Source organism: Neurospora crassa, linkage group IV, assembly GCF_000182925.2.
Source record: "Neurospora crassa OR74A linkage group IV, whole genome shotgun sequence".
NCBI classification, from domain to species: Eukaryota; Fungi; Ascomycota; class Sordariomycetes; order Sordariales; family Sordariaceae; genus Neurospora; species Neurospora crassa.
The window spans coordinates 2,326,698-2,344,156 of record NC_026504.1 but is presented as its reverse complement, the minus strand read 5'-3'; the positions used below and the strand labels follow the sequence as shown (position 1 = coordinate 2,344,156).

The following is a 17,459-nucleotide window of genomic DNA, read 5'->3' as shown; positions in this document are numbered from 1 at the left end:
ATATAGGAACTTCTTAGAATAGTTTTTTAAATTCTACGAACGTTTCTTCCACTTCCTTTATAAATTTAAATAGCCTCTATTTATTCCCCTTTAATAACTCTATTAAGGGCGCTATTATTTTAGAGTATAATATTATAAAGCGTTAATAGAATCCGGTAAACTTTAAGAAGACCTAAATATTATAAACGTTCGCTAGAGCTTCCTATTCTACAATTATTATAACCCTCTTTAAATCTATCGATATACCTTCCGGGGAGATAATATATCCTAAAAATAATACCCACTTTATATAAAACTCATATTTACCTAAATTTACATAGAGGTTACGATTTTATAGCCGTTAAAGGACTTCTTTAATATAATTAACGTAGTTTTCTTCACTTTTATTATAAATTAAAATATTATTAAAGTAAGTAATATATATTGTATTTATTAGCCTTACTAATATATTATTAATATATATTTAAAATATTACTAGTACGTTCGCTAATCCTATTAATATAATTAAAAATTTATAGTACTCGTACTTCGTATAAAACGCTATTTTCTCTTCGTTTCCTTTTCGAATCCGAATTCTATAGTACACATCCTTCAAATCTAATTTTATAAAAACTTTAACTAATAATAACCAATTTAGAATTTCTTAAATAAAGGGTAGTACCGTATAATTCTTCTTTATAATTTTATTTAACGCCTTAAAATTAACGTAGAGCCTTAACTTTCTATTTTTCTTTAGAATAAAGATAATAGGAGCGCCCGTTAAATTAATAGAGGAATGAATTTATCCCTTTTAAAGTACTTCTACTAATTATTCGTATAATATTTTTAATTCTTTAATATTCAATATATAAATCGGTCCTTAAAGCGCCGATTCCCCTTTAATTAAATTAATATAATACTTTAATTAATTATATTAAGGTAGGGGTATAACCGAGGTTTCGAATACTAATTTAAACTCTTTATATTTTAATAGAATAATTAATTTAGGAACGGCGGGTTCGCCTTCTATTTCCTCTAGTAATTTTAAAAGTTATAATAATATTAGTTCCGTAGGGGGTACTAGGGTAGGGTAGACGCTATTAAATATTATTCGAAAAACCTTTACTAGGGGGGTAGGGACCGGAAACGATTCGGCCGACTCTGTTATAATAGGTAAAATTATAAATTCTAATACTAAGGAAGAGGGGATTTCGAATAGGATATTTATATATACAGGAAGGTAGAAACTTTCTTCTACCCTTATTATTTTTTAAGGGTCTAATAATAAAATTAAATCCTACTATAGCCCCGTTAGGACGGTTATAACGTTATATACTTCCTTCGCTAATATTATACTTAATATAAAATTACCGGCTTTAATACGAAACTAAAACGATTATCGCTTTCAATTAATATTAGGGTTCTACTTATAAAGTTAAAGGTAATTAAAGATAACTTCTATAACCGGGGATTTAATTATAGTAAAAGTAATTCGCTTTGTCCGTTTAATACTATAGGAATTACGTATTCTAATAAAATAGGTAGTCGTACCGTATATAGGAATAGGTTGAAAGGAGAAATTAATAAAACGATAGGGTATTAAATTAATTTTTATATTTAATAGAAATAAATACCTATTAATTAAATTTAATTCCGCATTCGAATTTATTAACCTTCGTATACTCTACTAATCTCTATAAATCCTTATTAATAACCTTATCTCTAAGTACATTTATAATCTACCCGTATTATCTTAAGCGGTTACAGCTACTACTCTAATTGTAATTAATTTAACGTTTACTCTATACAAAGGGGTATTTATAAGAATAGGGTAATTCCGTATTAGATGGCCGACCTAATTGTAATTGTAATAAGCTCGGTTTAAGTATACTACTATAAAATAGCCTATTATACTATATTTATAGTAAATATTTAATAGCTTTAGCTAGGTGTACCGGCTATATATATAGCTTTTCTAATAATAAAGGGAATAAATAAAATTGGGATTTATTTAAAAAGCGGTAGGGGGGCGATGGGGAAAATCGGAGGGGTTATTACTATAGGATAATTAAGAAGGGATATTTAAAAAGAAAGTAGGAGGATATAAAGATAAAGAAGACGACGGATTATATTTTAAAGATATTTAATTTTAGTAATATAATACGAATAATTTAATATTCTCTAAGCCTTTTAACCGTTCTACGTACGCTACTACTTCGTTTATTATATTAATACTAATTATCGAGAAGATACTTTATTTAAAGAGAAAGTACAATTAGTTAATTTAAATAATGATTTGAGTATATTCCGATTAATTGTATAATAAATTAAGTTCTTTAGTATAATAATAGTTATAAAAATTACGAACGGTTTTTGAAGCGCTTTATTATATATATTTAAATTTATTAAAAGCGGATTATTTAATAGCCTAAATATTACTATTATATTTAATCTCTAAAAAAGTATAGAGGTTGTTCTATATAAGTATATTATAAATAATATTATACCCGGGCTTACTACGGAAAGCTAATATATATTTAATTTATATATTTTTGGGATTACTCTTAATGTAGTTAATAGCGAACGAGAGGGAAGTATAGGGGTATTCCTAAAAGTATATATCGATATTGTAAAAGTAATTTTGCAATTATAAGAAACTTTCGCTAGTAAATTTAGTAATATTATATTTAGGATAGTATTTAATATAGGCTAATATAGTTATAGTTAATAAAGGGGCGGTTATAGCGATGGCTATTAATAAAGGGGTAGTAAAGGAAGTTATAGTAGAAATATAAATTTAGTTATAGAAGAAGTAATTCTAATAATAGAACCTAGTAGGGATAAAAAGGTAGTTTCTTACTAAGTTTTATTCGATAAGGCCTACGAAAGCGAATTATTCCTACTAAAATATATACGAAGGGAAGTAATTAAAGAAGAGTTTAATTGCGGTGAATTAAAATTCGAATAGTTACTACTTATGTGCGAGCTTATTGGCTTCCGAGGTTTAGGGGTATGAATAGGGAGTTTGGGGCGGCGTAGGGGGGTAGTTTTTATTATTATTTTCTTCGATAGATTTTATAGTAGGTTAGTATTATTATAATAAAGGTAAAGGAGGTTAGGTTATTTTAATTATAGTAACTACAGGGGTAGTAGTATAAGAGGGATAAGGAATAGCTTTAATAGTATAAGAAATAGACCGGTTACTATATATATATATTTTAATAGTATTAATTTAATTCCTAAAGGAAGAACTATTAATTTATTAGGAACGTAAGCGAAAGGTAGGCTGAAGTAACTACGGTCGTGGCTATACGTAGGGGATGGTAAATTAGGGGTTAATTTAAAGATATATTGATAATTACCGACTATAATAAATTATATTCTATTAAGCCTCTTTTATACCTATATAAACTCTATTTATTTACTAACGAGTATTATAGAGCTTTATACTAGTTTGGCACCTCGGCGCGGTATTGGATTATCTTTCCCGCGAGCCTAACCTAATATAGGCGTTATCGTTAATAATCCTACGCGTTGGTTGACGAAGGGGAGTAGCAGCCGCTAAGGTGCTTCTGTGTACGAGCTCTTAGCCTCCTAATATAATTTAATATAAGATCTTTCGGATGGGTATCGAAACTTCGGCTTCGGTAATTGTAGGACGGAATTGGGGTAAAGCGGATAAAGTAGCGTTGAATTGGGGTATTAATATTAGAATAAGGTTAAATAATTTCCGGGAGTTAAGGGGAACTCTACTAGTTAAGGGTATTAGGGGAAGTATAATAAAAGGGTCGACCTTATTAGGGCTATTTATTAAGGGCGGTAAAGTTAGACTAGTGGAGCTAGGGGTATTACTAGGTCTAATATTTATAGTTCGAAAGTTGTAATTAAATTGAATATTAATTTGTTTAATAGGGTTCTTAAATATTTTATATTAAATTAGTTTAAAAAAATTAGGAGGAAGTAGCGCTAGTTTGCCGGGTAATTCCTTATCGAAAGAGCTAAGTATAGGGCTAGTTATAGTTAGGATTATAGACGGTATTGACGTTACAATTATAGAGCCGTATAAATATAGAATAAAAAGAATTGTTAAGTAAAAATACCGAAGTAAAATTATTAGAATAGAAGATACCTATCGTATTAAGGGATTATATTGTATATACCGAAGTCTATTTATATAATAATTTAAATTAAGGTAGTATAGTTAATTAATAATAGTATTGAAAGTATATAGGGATTTTACTAAGGGGCCGAAGTATAATTAGGTAAGAGTGTGAAAGAAGGAAGTAAATAACTAATATAATTAAAGCGGCGATGGCTGGTAAGGGGGTTAATTGTAGGGTCGATGCTCGCTGGAGAGAGATATAGGATTTAACGATCGGAAGCGTAGTGTGTAGAGGCGATTAAGCGACTTCCTAATTAAGGGATTGATTAATTAAGAGTAATTTAATTAATTGGATCTTTTAATTATAGTTATTAAATATTACGGTTCGCTAAGTTTGCTCTTAATTCTAAATATCTATTAATATAATTAATAATATTAAAATAAGAAAGCGAGATGTAGTAGGAAGTTTTGCGGCTATTGGCCGGCCCAGTTAGGGATCCTTTTATATAAGGACCCTAGTCTAGGCAGGGATCCACCCTAGTTTGTAGGGGTGGGTCCTACTTCCCGCGGCCTGCTTGCCAATAGAAGGCGGCTGGCCTGTACCTATCTATAGCACTAGGCGTGCCCTAGCCGTGGTACCGGACTGGGTAAGGCTCAGTTGAACTCTATGCCAGCCCAGCACCCTACTCTATAGCTAATTGTATATATCCGGTAACAATTGGGTAGCGCCTCCTTATTCCGGAGTTTATTCTTTAAAGCAATTAAAATTCTATATACTAGTACTATTTTAATTAATAATCTAATATAGTAACACTTATAGAACGCTATAAAGAATTCGGTAATAATTTCTTTAGCCGGCCGACTAAGCGGGGCGGGGGGTGGTAGTAATAAATAAAAATTAAAAATTGAAGGTATAGGTAAATGTAATATAAATAATTTTCTAACCTCTACTAGGGAATTTTTAATTTCTTTACCCTTATCCTCCTTGCCCGCTACTAATAGTAGTATAATTAATAGTGGTACCGGTAGCTAAATAAATATTATAGTTATTATAAAAATAGGAGAAAGGTTAGTATTAGTGTACTTAGTAGCGAAAGTTTTGTAGTTGGTTGGGTGCCTATGGAATATAGTAATAAAATACTTTAATAGTATATACGAATTAATAGTTATTACTTTACTTAGTAGGAAGAAAGTATTTACTATATTATAGTTATAGCTATTAGCGATTGTTGAATTAGCGATAGAGCCGCCGGTAGTATAAAGTAATTGGACTTAGGGATATTAAAAGTAAAAAGGGAAATGCTAGTATAGTAGCGGGTATAGTGGGTATAGGGAAGGAGGGTATAGTTAGTATAGACTTCTAAAATTGTCCCTTTTTAGTATAGTTTGTAGTAGACTATTTATAGTTTCTATATTAGTACTACTATTATTACTATTAATATTATTAATAATATTAATATTAATCGGTAGACTATTACCTCCTCCCCTATATTTACTACTACTATTGCTAGTGCTAAAAGCGGTTGCTACTTTATTACTTAATATATTTCGTACCAACTCAAATAGCGGGTTAGCTACCGTAGCCTTCCTTAACAATATAGCGCGTACTTACTTACTTATATTTTTAATATTAAGGTTATAATAAATTAAACTCCTATTTATAATATAATATATTTAGTATTTAATAGCCTTATTATAATTCTTATACTTATAGTTAAAACCGTATACTTATGCCTATACCAGCTCCTAATATATAGTACCGCGTAGCTTTACCCCTATACGCTCCTCTTACTACCGGTCCTCCTTTAAATTCTTTTCAACTTTTATTAGTATAGTATTTATTGTAATACGCTTAGACTTCTTAGTACCGGTTAGAATCCGTAACCCTTATAATAATAGTATATCGACCGTTTGTAGGGTTAAGGTAATAAAAGGATTAATTAAATTACGAGAGGGGGTAGGAGTAGAAGGTATACTACTATAGGAGGATAGGGTAATAGGGATTTTATTAATAGATAGGTCGGTTAATTAAAATTTAAATAATATAGTAAAATAGTAGTATTAATTAGTATAGTGGAGGTACGACTTTATAACGGTTTTGTACTTAATATTATTATATTTATTATAAAAATCCTTCCTAGGAATAGTTTTATTGTATATAATAACCCGGGCGCGGCGGTTATTATAGGTAGCGGCGATATATATAACGTTATATAAAGAGACTAATTGCTTTATTCCTATAACTATATTATTGCTAATAATATCTTCTATATAATTTTGCTATATATATAGGATTTCGCTAAGTAGTATCGTCCTAAACCGCTATTTATAGAACTCGCCGTTATTTTACTCAACCTTAACCTCTTTAAATAAATTATATTCTTTAATAGTAGGTAATTTAGTACAACTAATAATAATATATAAACCAACTATATTAAATTAAACCTATATCGAATTAGGGTATTTAGAATGCGGTAGCAGTAATACTATAATAACCGGCTTATAGATAATATAGGGCTAAACTAGTAACATTAAAGTAATTAGTTTAGTTAGGGAGGTTACTTTACTATTATTATTGCCCAATAAATAAAATAAAGTATTAAAAATTTACTTCTTAAGGGTAAAGCGGATAGGGAGTTATTATTCAACTTCGTTATTATTACTAGAGTCCTTTTTACTACTAGAAATTTCAACGGGTATTATAAGCTTAGGGGAGGATAATAGCAGCTCTAAGATTAGGATTAGTGTTAGGGGACGAATCCGCCTCCCCTGGGTCTGTGCACACTAGGCTGTGCTAAGCCGGATTCGGCTCGGCGCAGCCCGACATAGCACAGAGCAGGTATAGATAGTTGTAGAAGGATCCGTCTTATTGACGGATTCCTCTCTTCGATTAATTAATTATTACTTACAACTAGAAGTTCTTGCTTAATAACACTATTCATTAATACGAGATCTAGGTTGCGATTGACCGTGGTTCCTCAAGACGAATCCGTTACTCAGTGACGAATCCGCCACGTATCAATCCCTTTAACGAATCCGTCACTTGCCGGATTCTTCTCTCGAGACGAATCCGTCAGTGACGAATCCGTCACTTAGTAGAATAGTGACTACGGTCTCAACTCCCCGTAATACCGTAGCAATTAGCTTTAGTTTTAATATAGTAACCTTTCCCTTTTTAACGGCGGTCTTTTTAATAGCGGTCTTCTTAATAATAATTTTAATAGGAGTAGCCTTTTTTTTAGGTAGAGTAATTTTAAGGATAATTTTAATAGATTATTCAATTTTACAATTTTTTTTTCTCGGGCGGAATAAAGTATATTATAGAATTATTAGGCTAGGATCTTCCTAGTTTTAATTTTCACCAAAGTAGACTACTAGCGTACCGCTTCGAATATGGGATCGCTTTACGCCGGCGGGTTTTAAATTGAGGATTGTTTTGGGAGGTATTGTTGCGATAAATTTAATTAATTATTAGTATTGTGATTACTTTGTACGTTGAAATAGCTTCAAATTAATATAGAAATTATTATAAAATAATAAATTTTAACGAAGTTGTGCAATATAGAAGTGCGGTGTGTGTGTGTGTGTGTGTGCACGCACACACACCTCTTGCCAAGACTGCACAGGCGATTGAGTATAGGAACGAATCGACGATAACCCTGGTCCGATGGCGCATCCCCCCCAGCCTCCCACAGCAGACAGGAAGCTCTCCACTCTGCCACATCACGACAACGGTGCTAGGAAGGTACTCTTCCATCTTGCGAAATCCTCGCGTTCTTTCTTTCTCCCTTATCGTAATAGATTTCTCGCGTCCTCGGCTGTAACCAACAAAGGCCTCAAAGACATCGTCAAGTTTGTACGCGGGAATATCAGGCTGTGTCATACCTAACAATCCTGCTATAGTCGTCGTCCAGCAGTCCAGCTTGCATCGTTATTCCGTCTGTTGGCTGCATAACCGATCTCCCGTTACAAAGTTGCTGTGCGCGGCCGAAAACGCTGGGCTGAGAGCTTCAGCAGCTTGAAGGGAGCCGTTAGGCCAAAGAGGTATATCTGCGACCAACCGAGCCATTCAGTTTGTGTGACATCAAGCAGTGTCTGGGTGTAGCAGCAACTGGATCATCGCCTCCGTCACAAGGCAAACTAGAAAATTTCCCCTCGAACATCTCTTATCTGTCGATAATCCCGGGGGATTGTTTCCATCGCACTTGTATAGTCCTCACTTTCGGTCGTCACAATTTCTGCTACCCTTGCTCGTGTCGCAACCGTACGCTTGAGAGCTGGTTTCGAGACTGAAAGCCAGTGGCAGTTGCGCGTCTCGGCTTGTCCGCCCATCACGGACGCGAGAGCTGGATCGAAGCATTGGGCTTAATAACGGACGAGACCGAAGGATTAGATCGAGACGAACAATCACTACTCAGTGCGCACCCTTGAGAGCCCGACCTACTACCTAACCTCTTCATCAGCCGGGTAAACCATCCAGATGGCGCCAATGAAACGAGTTTCGAACCAACGCGATGCAATAGCGCAAAAAGGCAATTTCGACTCCGTTGTCAAAGAGTCCCTCGAGCTTTCAACGCCAACATATAAGCGCGATCCAGCCCCGAAATCAACTTTGCATCTTGAAGAGAAGTGGGAGGAAATTCCTCCGTCGGCACACGCGCAGGTAGCCAGGATAGCAGTCTTTGCAGCCGCAGGAGATCCATCAACACTTGCAATCGAAGGACCCCACCTCTCCGAGAACTCACCATCCACTCGTGCACTCCCGCGACAATACGCCGAAACCTCCACAATCCCAGCTTACTACGGTGCACTCTACTCGAGTCCGTCTCCAGGAGCCGTGGTGGGCATCACCCTCGGCGCCGTCGCCGGCTTCATCCTGATCCTCTTCCTCATCTACACATGCATCAACCTAGGCGGATACTCAGCAGCAATCAGCGAATCCGGAGGAACCGCGTCGGTAGTGACGCGGCGGAGTCGGCATCACTACCGCTCTTCACGACACAGCGAAGCTGGCGGTGGTGTCCGCGGTGGCATGTACAAACACCGGAGAAGCAGCAGGCGCCGATCACGGTCTACTTCCTCGGCTGGTGACGGGGGAGAAACGGTGGAGATCCGCAGGACCAAAACAAGTCGTACGGGTCGCCGGGGTAGGTCTGGCGATGCTCACGGACATGGACATGGCGACGGTATTATCCTGGAGGAGCGGCACCAATCGCGGCCGATAGGACAGGGACATGGCCATGGACAAGCGATTGCGGAGCGGATTGTAGTCGAGGAGAGGAGGAGGGGCACGAGGAGGCAATCGAGGACGGCGAGATCACGGTCACCGCCGGAAAGAGGGCCGATTGTGGTGGAAACCTCGGAGCCTTCGCATCCTCATGAGAGAGAGAGGATTGTGGTTGAGGAGGATGTGAGTAGTGTGTCATCGCCTCCCGGGCCGCCGAGACGGAGGAGGAGCTCAGGATATCGCGACATTCGGCCAGGTGAGTTTGCGGGCGGGGATGAGCCGTTGAGGGAGATAAGGAGGTCGAGGAGTATTGGTCGACATGGGGAGTGATGAGGAACGAGGCTTTGTGTGACACGGTACGACGAAATGGGCGATGCATTGTTATGTATCCTGTTGGATGGTCTAGGCTTGGAAATAATGAACTTTCAAGTCATAAAGTTCTGCAACGGATCCGGCTTGTTTCGAGAGATTGGATAAAAGCACGCACTGTGACCCGTGTAAGAAATATTGGATATTGTGCACTCCAGACTCTTGGCCGAACACGATCTTGGGAGATTGCCAATACTTCGAGTCCTTAGGATTTCAATCTTGTATATTTCCAGTATTCTCCGTCATGTGCCACATGTACATCATGGTTGCGGGGAGTTGTAGCCTTCGAGTGGAGTGGGACATTTGAATCGATATTGCGGGTCTTGAGCGCCTCACCTATCTTTCACCTGCTCTTGAATTTTTGATACCTAGTATGTAGCCCTATCGACATTGGTAAATAGGAGGAACATTCCATGTTTCTGTTCATTCCCTGGTCTTGCACAATGTGGTGCTACTGTCGGGTACTGAGTGAACCTACCTACTTACCTAACGATGGGTAGGGCACTTACATGCTTCACATGCGCTGCAATGCAGCTGCCCTATTTAACGGCTCGACTTCCCTTGACACCCACACAGGCAAATGCCGACGCCCCTGTCCCGTTCCTGCCGTGCCTAACAGGGCGGCAGATTACCCACCGAGATCCCCGCAATGTGCTGGATTGGCGCCTTCCGACGACCTAACCAATAAGCCCAATTCCCCACCATGTTTTCAATGACATCACCAGCGAGTTGCACCACCTTTCATGTGAAATTTGCTTATTAGTTCATTCGAAATCAACTCCCTTTTTTTGCAGGATATACTTACATTATTGCTCAAGCCGCTACTCTGTTTTATAATCAATCCAAAGACTCGTCTTCGTATACGACAACTCCAGTGCAGCAATTGCAAGTACTACCACACGACATGGAGCATCCAGGTAAGCACCAATTTGGGCTGCGGAAGAAGCAGTACGGGACTCGACGATGATTAACCAAAACAACAGTGAAGGACATCCGCCGAGTCATTGGCACCCTTTGCCAGGGAAGCCCTCAAGAACAAGAAGATACCCTTAGTCGTTACTTTACGCCGTCGGCGTCGTTCGTCCACCCCTTCTGCCGCGTTCCCCATTTTGACAATATCTACATTCCCCGATATGGCCTTTTAAATTCCCGAGAGATTATTCAGTACATCTATAAGTGGTATGCTGTGTCCTTGGCCTTATACCATGCGCCAATATGTACAACCAGGAATAGGTAGACTAAAAGTGTACTTCCAGGTACAAGATTCTGAGTCCCAAGATTGATATCGAAGTCGAATCAGCCGGTAAGTGCATCTCTCCACATCAGCATGCAAACCACTGCCCTAGATAAAAGCTCGAATAACTAATGAATTTTGCCACTATCCAGTCTTTGACCAAAAATCTTCCCTTCTCTACGTCAACGTTGCCCAAACCTTCACCATATGGTTTCTCCCCTTTCACAAAGCCCCCGTCCGCCTCGTCACAGTCCTTCACCTCGTCCCCGAAGACGAGTTCAACAATAATCACAACAAGTCCAGAAACCCACGCCGCCGTCTTCTCAGTGAGAACAACAACGCCTTGGCAAAACAACAAGTTACCGACAACGATTCAGACCACTCAAGCTCCCTAGAAGGACCCAGCTACGCCTCGGTAGCCGCCGGCGACGCCACACCGGAGAAGACGGAGGAGGGAATTCCCATGGCTCACCCGCCCAACCCAAGCAACCCTGTTGCTGTTGAGAACGCCCCCGTGGCTTCTGCTCGAGCAAGCGAGGAAGCAGAGACTCTAGTCGACGGTTTCAATGGAGGCAACAACAGCAAGCGGTACCTAATCACCAAGCAGGAAGACTTTTACCAGGTGAATGACTGGCTCAAATTTGTGTTCTCGAGTCCGGGAGCGTGGGTGTGGTATGCCATTCAGGTGTGGAACTCGATCTTGTGCGTGGTAGGCGTGGTACTATTTGAACCATTGATCAGGGCTATTGGGATTAGGAGGGAGGGAGGCGGAAAGCCAAAGTGGACGTGAATTTCCGAGGATGTTGAGTCTGTAGCCATATTGGGGAACCCCTCGAGAAATTCTATAAGTGGAAGGGGTGCAAGAGATAAGATTGAGAAGATCCAAGCCAAATGGAAGAAATTGGATGTTACAGCACAAACTGGGATGGTGAGACACCAGCTGTATCGGTAATACTCAAGAGAGATAGTCATGGACAAATATGTATACTCAAGTTGACTGCATTCCTTTAATACACTGGTACCACACGTCTCAACGCATAGCGATACTAAGGGTAGAAATTTGAGCTTACCATCATCTCGAATCATGGTATACTGTTCTTCTAATCCTCTAGATGCCTTATACAATTATGTTCTGTCTCTTTCCCGCCCCTTCTCTCGTACTGACCGACTCTCGCGTCGGGACGGTCAATTTAACCCAATTCCTGTACCGATTTATTTCCTACTTTCGTAAGCTCCAGCCAAGGAACACGTTTGGTCAAATCTCCTGTCCGCTGTCACCATGTCTGTTCTGTTCGTATAATGTCGGCTTCTAGACGTACAAACTCCCCGGGGTATCGCTGCGCAACTGAGGGGGCGCTTTTGTGCATGCAATGATTCTCAGCAGCCGATAGTCGATCGGTCTTGATTTTGCCCTCATATCTTCTACTCCTTTACTATCAGGCAGTTTGCCACGTAAATTTGCCTGAGCAATCCACTCAAAGACCAATCAACTCAAATACGTTTTTCCACCTCTTTCAAACAACCTGCTTCTTCATCCACGCAACAGGGACGCAGCATCCCAGAGTAGCACTCTCTCGTCCCAGCCGGCCGACGCGCACCAACCGCCTGCACCGAACAAACACCAATCCACGCCCGTAACAAACTCAGTATGCCTGTTCATAAGGCCCAACTGAGTTCCCGCACGGACAGTGTCAGGCTGGCGCCCGCTCGGTACCGGTGGCTGAACGTGCTGCGGCATAGTGGATCCGTCCGTCCACACGCGCACGCTCATGTCGTAGCTGGCGCTCACCAAGATGTCGCTGGCGTGCGGGCTCCATGCAACGCGGCGGACCGCGTACTCGTGGCCTGTCATGAGCGCCAGGGGACCGCCGGCCGGGTTGCGGATATCAAACGTGCGTATGACGCGATCGACGCCCGCCGTGGCGATCACCGTGTCGTTATATTTGTTCCAGTCGTGCGTCAGGACTTCGTTCGGCACCGTGCCCGAGTAGATGGAGCCGTCGGCAAGGCGCGAGTAACCTGACCCGCCCGTGGCCGGCGCGTGCACGGGGATCACGTTGGTCAGGTGGTACTTGGCCGATACGGGCGTGCGTAGGTCGAAGATGCGCAGGGAAGAGTCGGCGGAGACGGCGGAGACGAGGGCGGCGTTCGAGGGGCAGTAGGAGGTGCTGTAGGTGCAGCAACCAATGGGGAGGGTCTTGAGGGAGGCGTTGCGCGTGGGAGACCACTGAAGACAGAGTAGGAGGATTGTAAGCCAGCGCGCAAGTCGATCGGCCATGATGCTACGATGGTGGGTGGGAGGAACACAAGAGATGAGCACATACAACTTTGACGGTGCCATCCCAGGAACTCGAGATGAAGCTGTCCTTGGTGACGGGATTCCAGCAAACCGAAAACGTTTCCCGCTTGTGTTCGTGAAAGTTCATGACAGGGAAGTTCTCCACCCCCAGGTCGAAGAGCTTGATGGAGCCATCGCCGCAAGCGACAATGAGCTGATTCTCGTTGAGCTCCGACCAGGCAAGATCGTATTGGGCATCGTTTGTCTCAAAGGTCTTTTCGCACTGGACGCCGGCTGCGCTCAGGCCCAGGCAGAAGAGGCGACCGTTGCCGACGATGCCATAGTTGGCGGCAGTGGCGACAGCAAGGCGTGAGTCGTAGTATGGGGAGTACTTGACGGCGTAAGGATTGTAGCCCGGGGTACGAAATTCCAGCATGGACGCCATGTCGAGAAACGTGGGCTTGTCATGTGCTGCCCATCAGGAGGTCTCTGTAAAAAGGTTGGCGTTGCAATGGGCGCACGACCTCTTAGCCGACGTGAGTGGTTGACAGCCTAATGAATCTGCCAGCGACGGTCGCGAGATGAGGCGTTGCACCTGGAAATGACGGCGACGGCTTGGACGTATCGGTAGGGTTTGAAACGGGCGTCGGGTGTAGGTGTTGGCAGAACTTACTGTGACGGGATGGAAAGCTGGTTGGAAACTAATTGAAGAACGCCAAACAGCGACAACGCCGTGGGGAAAGCCTCGGCTTGTCAGCTTACATCTGGATATTAGTGGGGTACCCCGGAAGCCCGCCTGGCATCCAATCCATATCTGGTCGGCACGTTGCCCCTGCCGCGGGCGTGGAAGCCCCGGGCCGTAACGGCGTGAGCCCCACAGCATGGATGGATGTGCTCGCTAACTCTCTAAGGGATAGCGCCTACCCATGACGTCGCCCCAGGATACGTAAAATATAGTGCACACTAGAAATAAGTACCGACGTGTCCCCGTGACAGCGCGTGTTTGGCCACTTTCAATCACGTCCCCCTCCTTCCTCTTCGTAACAAGGACGCGTCTGAAAATACAAATCCATGTTCATCTTTCATCCCACGCGCATCTAACCAGCGTGAACCCGGCCATGGTAACAGACACTCCAACATGTCGAGATTTTGTACTCCTTCCTCTAAGCCGTGGCAATGGACAGGTTCATAACGAGGGGGAAGAGGAAAGCCGAGTTGACGCTGGAGGAAAACGTGGACACCACGCAAATAAAGCAGACTATCACCGCCTTCAATAATCCCATTGACAACACTCCGGATGGCGATGGAGAATCAACCGATATCAAACTGGCCATACTTGCTTCATTGCATCCAGACTTCGGTCATGATGCGTTACTGGATCTTCTAATCACCCACGATGGATCCGTGGAAGCCACCACGGAGGCTTTGAAAAGTGCCCAGGGCGCAGGGCAGATAGCCAAGAAGAAGTCGTCAGGTATTATTTCACAGGCTTCTTTACGCTCTTTCGCCGTTCCATCTACCACCGGCGATGGCGACCATGGCGGTGCTAGTATTATCCCCAAGAAACCCAAGCTCCTTTCCCGGAAAGGCGCAACACTCCATCTCTACGACCCCTCCGACATCAGCACCCACACCCCTTGCACCGTCATCCACAACTTCCTCCCCCCTTCGGTCGCCAACAGCCTCTTGGTAGAACTCTTGGAAGAAGCCAAGACCTTCGGCAAAGCCACGTTCAAGCTCTTCGATAACGTAGTCTCTAGCCCCCACACATCCTGCTTCTTTGTCGGGAGCGATTACGAGCTGGCCGAGCAAAAATCGGCCTACTTCTACAACGGCGCGCGCCTCTCCGATATCCGCCGCCTGACACCTCAGCTGGAAACAGTGCGGCCGTTGGTGCAGGACGCCGTTAATACCGAGATCCAGAAGCGCATCCGGACTCATCACCTGTACGGCGGTAAAAAACTCAAGTACCAGTCCCCCGACCGTTGGTCGCCCAATGCGGCGTTTGTGAATTTGTACGATGGCCCGGAACAGAATGTCGGCTGGCACAGCGACCAGTTGACTTATCTTGGTCCGCGAGCCGTCATCGGGTCTCTTTCGCTTGGCGTGGCAAGGGAGTTTCGGGTGCGGAGGATCTTGCCCAAGGATAAGGACCAAGACGGTAACTCCTCCAGTACCACGTCCAACGCCAACCTCGACTCCCTGAATGAAGGTCAAATCTCCATCCACCTCCCGCACAACTCCCTCCTCGTCATGCACGCCGACATGCAAGAGGAGTGGAAGCACTGCGTGACGCCAGCGCAGGCCATCGATCCACACCCGATTGCGGGCAAGCGACGCATCAACGTCACGTACCGTGATTATCGGCCCGAGTTTCACCCGCGGTACACACCGCGGTGCGCTTGCGGAATCCCTACGATTCTGCGGGTGGTGCAGAAGAAGAGGGAGAATTGGGGCAGGTATTTCTGGATGTGTCACGCCGGGAATCAGCCGGGCAAAGAGGCCTGCTCATTCTTCCAGTGGGCAGAGTTTGATGATGACGGGAGGCCGTTGTGGAAAAAGGGCACGGGCACTAGAACCGCCGGGCTAGAACCTGATACACGAGAGTCCGCTCAAGCACCGCAGAGCCCGGATATGGAGCAGCAGTCATCAACAGCGAGTCCTGAACATGCACCCTCAGTGAGAACAATACAACCGATGGCAAAATAGCTATGGCCGTCGGATCCATAAGAGGGCATGGTTTTATTTATAGACAGTTGGAATGAATTCACTTTTTACCATGTACGTATGGATGCTTCCCTTCAACGTAAACCCACCTGTCTTTTCATCATAACCACCATATCGGCCATGCCCAACGCCCCGATTGCTTTTCCTTTTCCTTGTCCTTGTTCTCACGCGCTCTTTCTCCCCTTTCCGTTCCTTTCATCCCCTTCTCTTGATCCCCTCTCTGCTTCCAACTACCGGTACTGCTACCTGCCCTGTCATCCAGGCTTCCTCCTGCACCTCCTCCATTTTCGTATCTAGCTGTTACTGCTGCTACTCTACCCCGAAGCTTGTTCGGTCCATTCACACTGCCGGCAACTTGACGAACACGGTCAATGCCGAGAAACCCTCCAGAACCATTTTCTACTCGACTCTGTCGGTTATTCCGCGACGGTAATGTCTGTATCGTGAAGCCAACATCCATACTATAGGACTCCGTGTCTCGAGGATCTTGGTCGCTATGGCCACCATCATATCCTCCTCCCCACCCGCATCTTGTTGTTGCGCTCATTCCTTGTCCGGCTCTGCTCCGTCCAGTGTCAAGAAGACCAAACTCCATGGCGTCAAAGTCAGCAGGGCTTGCTATGCGTGTGGTCATAGATGAAGTTCGGCTTAGGCTTGTTGTTCTAGACATCCCTTCTGGAGAGGAAGAAGCGCCAGAAATCGAGAGCCGTGGAGGAGGGGGCGATGGCTGTTTTGCACTCACTCTCCGCCTGTACTGTCGAGAAGTTGCTGCTGTTGCAACTACCGATGATGATCCAAGAGATGAAGAGTATGAATGTCGTGACGGCCTTACGCGAGTCCGGAGACTGTCAGTACCTTGGTAAACCGATTCGTTCGTCTCCAGGCGTCCGTTATCGTCACTACTGCCGCTGGCCTTGATACAGCTGCCCTCATTCTTCTTTATTATACTATCCGTACTTCCGCCGGTTCCTGGCGTGCGCGTGAACTGGAAAGAGTCCAAGTTTGTTTGATCAAAGTATGAGGAGCGTGCTGATACTGGTGTCACTCTCTCTTTCGCATCACTCAACATTCCGTGCTCATCATGTTCAAGATGCTGCGATTGGTAATCCCCACCCTTATAGGCTTCAGCAAAAGAGATCGATGCAATTCTGGAAAGTCGTCCTACAACAGCCTCATCGACTGTCCGGATTTCGCGAATCACTGATCCGTGCGCATGCATGTTGGCTTCCCGACCAGAATAGCCGGCTGCTTCGGCAGCAGCTTTTGGTACAGAATCATTTCCCGACGAATCTGACTCGTCGCCTGGAAAAAACCAGAAGTCTTTCGTGTAAGACTGTAACGTGCCCTGTTGTTGGCTGCCACGGCCTCCTTCGGCCTCCGAAAAACTGGGAGCATGCGTCCTGGTATTGAGGCTCGTCTGCCTTATTGGGATGAGAGGCGCTGCACGTGTAGGCGGAGCGAAAGGTCTGACAACATTGTCGCTCTTTAACTCCTTTGCCTTCACATTAGTCAACCTTGCTGCTGGCATCTTTGCTGAACGAAC

General features: G+C 43.3%; 5 protein-coding genes across 5 annotated transcripts; 3 read left to right on the top strand and 2 right to left on the bottom strand.

Annotated features, from left to right (window-relative positions):
• Positions 1 to 7,772: 7,772 nt before the first annotated feature.
• On the top strand, positions 7,773 to 10,010 carry NCU07660 (hypothetical protein). Its single transcript, XM_957209.2, has one exon. The coding sequence runs from the start codon at positions 8,562 to 8,564 to the stop codon at positions 9,636 to 9,638; it is 1,077 nt and encodes a 358-aa protein (XP_962302.1). The 5' UTR covers positions 7,773 to 8,561; the 3' UTR covers positions 9,639 to 10,010.
• A 400-nt stretch (positions 10,011 to 10,410) lies between these two features.
• Positions 10,411 to 11,730, top strand: NCU07661 (hypothetical protein). Its single transcript, XM_957210.2, has 4 exons — positions 10,411 to 10,594; positions 10,661 to 10,856; positions 10,934 to 10,980; positions 11,064 to 11,730. Exons 1-4 carry the CDS (start codon positions 10,582 to 10,584, stop codon positions 11,699 to 11,701), a joined length of 894 nt encoding a protein of 297 aa, XP_962303.1. The 5' UTR covers positions 10,411 to 10,581; the 3' UTR covers positions 11,702 to 11,730.
• A 149-nt stretch (positions 11,731 to 11,879) lies between these two features.
• On the bottom strand, positions 11,880 to 13,938 carry pex7 (peroxin 7). The gene is made up of 2 exons (XM_957211.3): positions 13,236 to 13,938; positions 11,880 to 13,138 (listed from the first exon to the last, which is right to left on the bottom strand). Exons 1-2 carry the CDS (start codon positions 13,632 to 13,634, stop codon positions 12,443 to 12,445), a joined length of 1,095 nt encoding a protein of 364 aa, XP_962304.1. The 5' UTR covers positions 13,635 to 13,938; the 3' UTR covers positions 11,880 to 12,442.
• Positions 13,939 to 14,190: 252 nt separating this feature from the next.
• On the top strand, positions 14,191 to 16,757 carry NCU07663 (GRF zinc finger domain-containing protein). The gene is made up of 2 exons (XM_957212.3): positions 14,191 to 15,970; positions 16,384 to 16,757. Exon 1 carries the CDS (start codon positions 14,366 to 14,368, stop codon positions 15,896 to 15,898), a length of 1,533 nt encoding a protein of 510 aa, XP_962305.2. The 5' UTR covers positions 14,191 to 14,365; the 3' UTR covers positions 15,899 to 15,970; positions 16,384 to 16,757.
• On the bottom strand, positions 16,579 to 17,444 carry NCU16787 (hypothetical protein; the record flags this gene model as incomplete). Its single annotated transcript, XM_011396089.1, has 2 exons — positions 16,579 to 16,665; positions 16,749 to 17,444. The coding sequence occupies 2 exons, from the start codon at positions 17,442 to 17,444 to the stop codon at positions 16,579 to 16,581; spliced, it is 783 nt and encodes a 260-aa protein (XP_011394391.1).
• Positions 17,445 to 17,459: the final 15 nt, after the last annotated feature.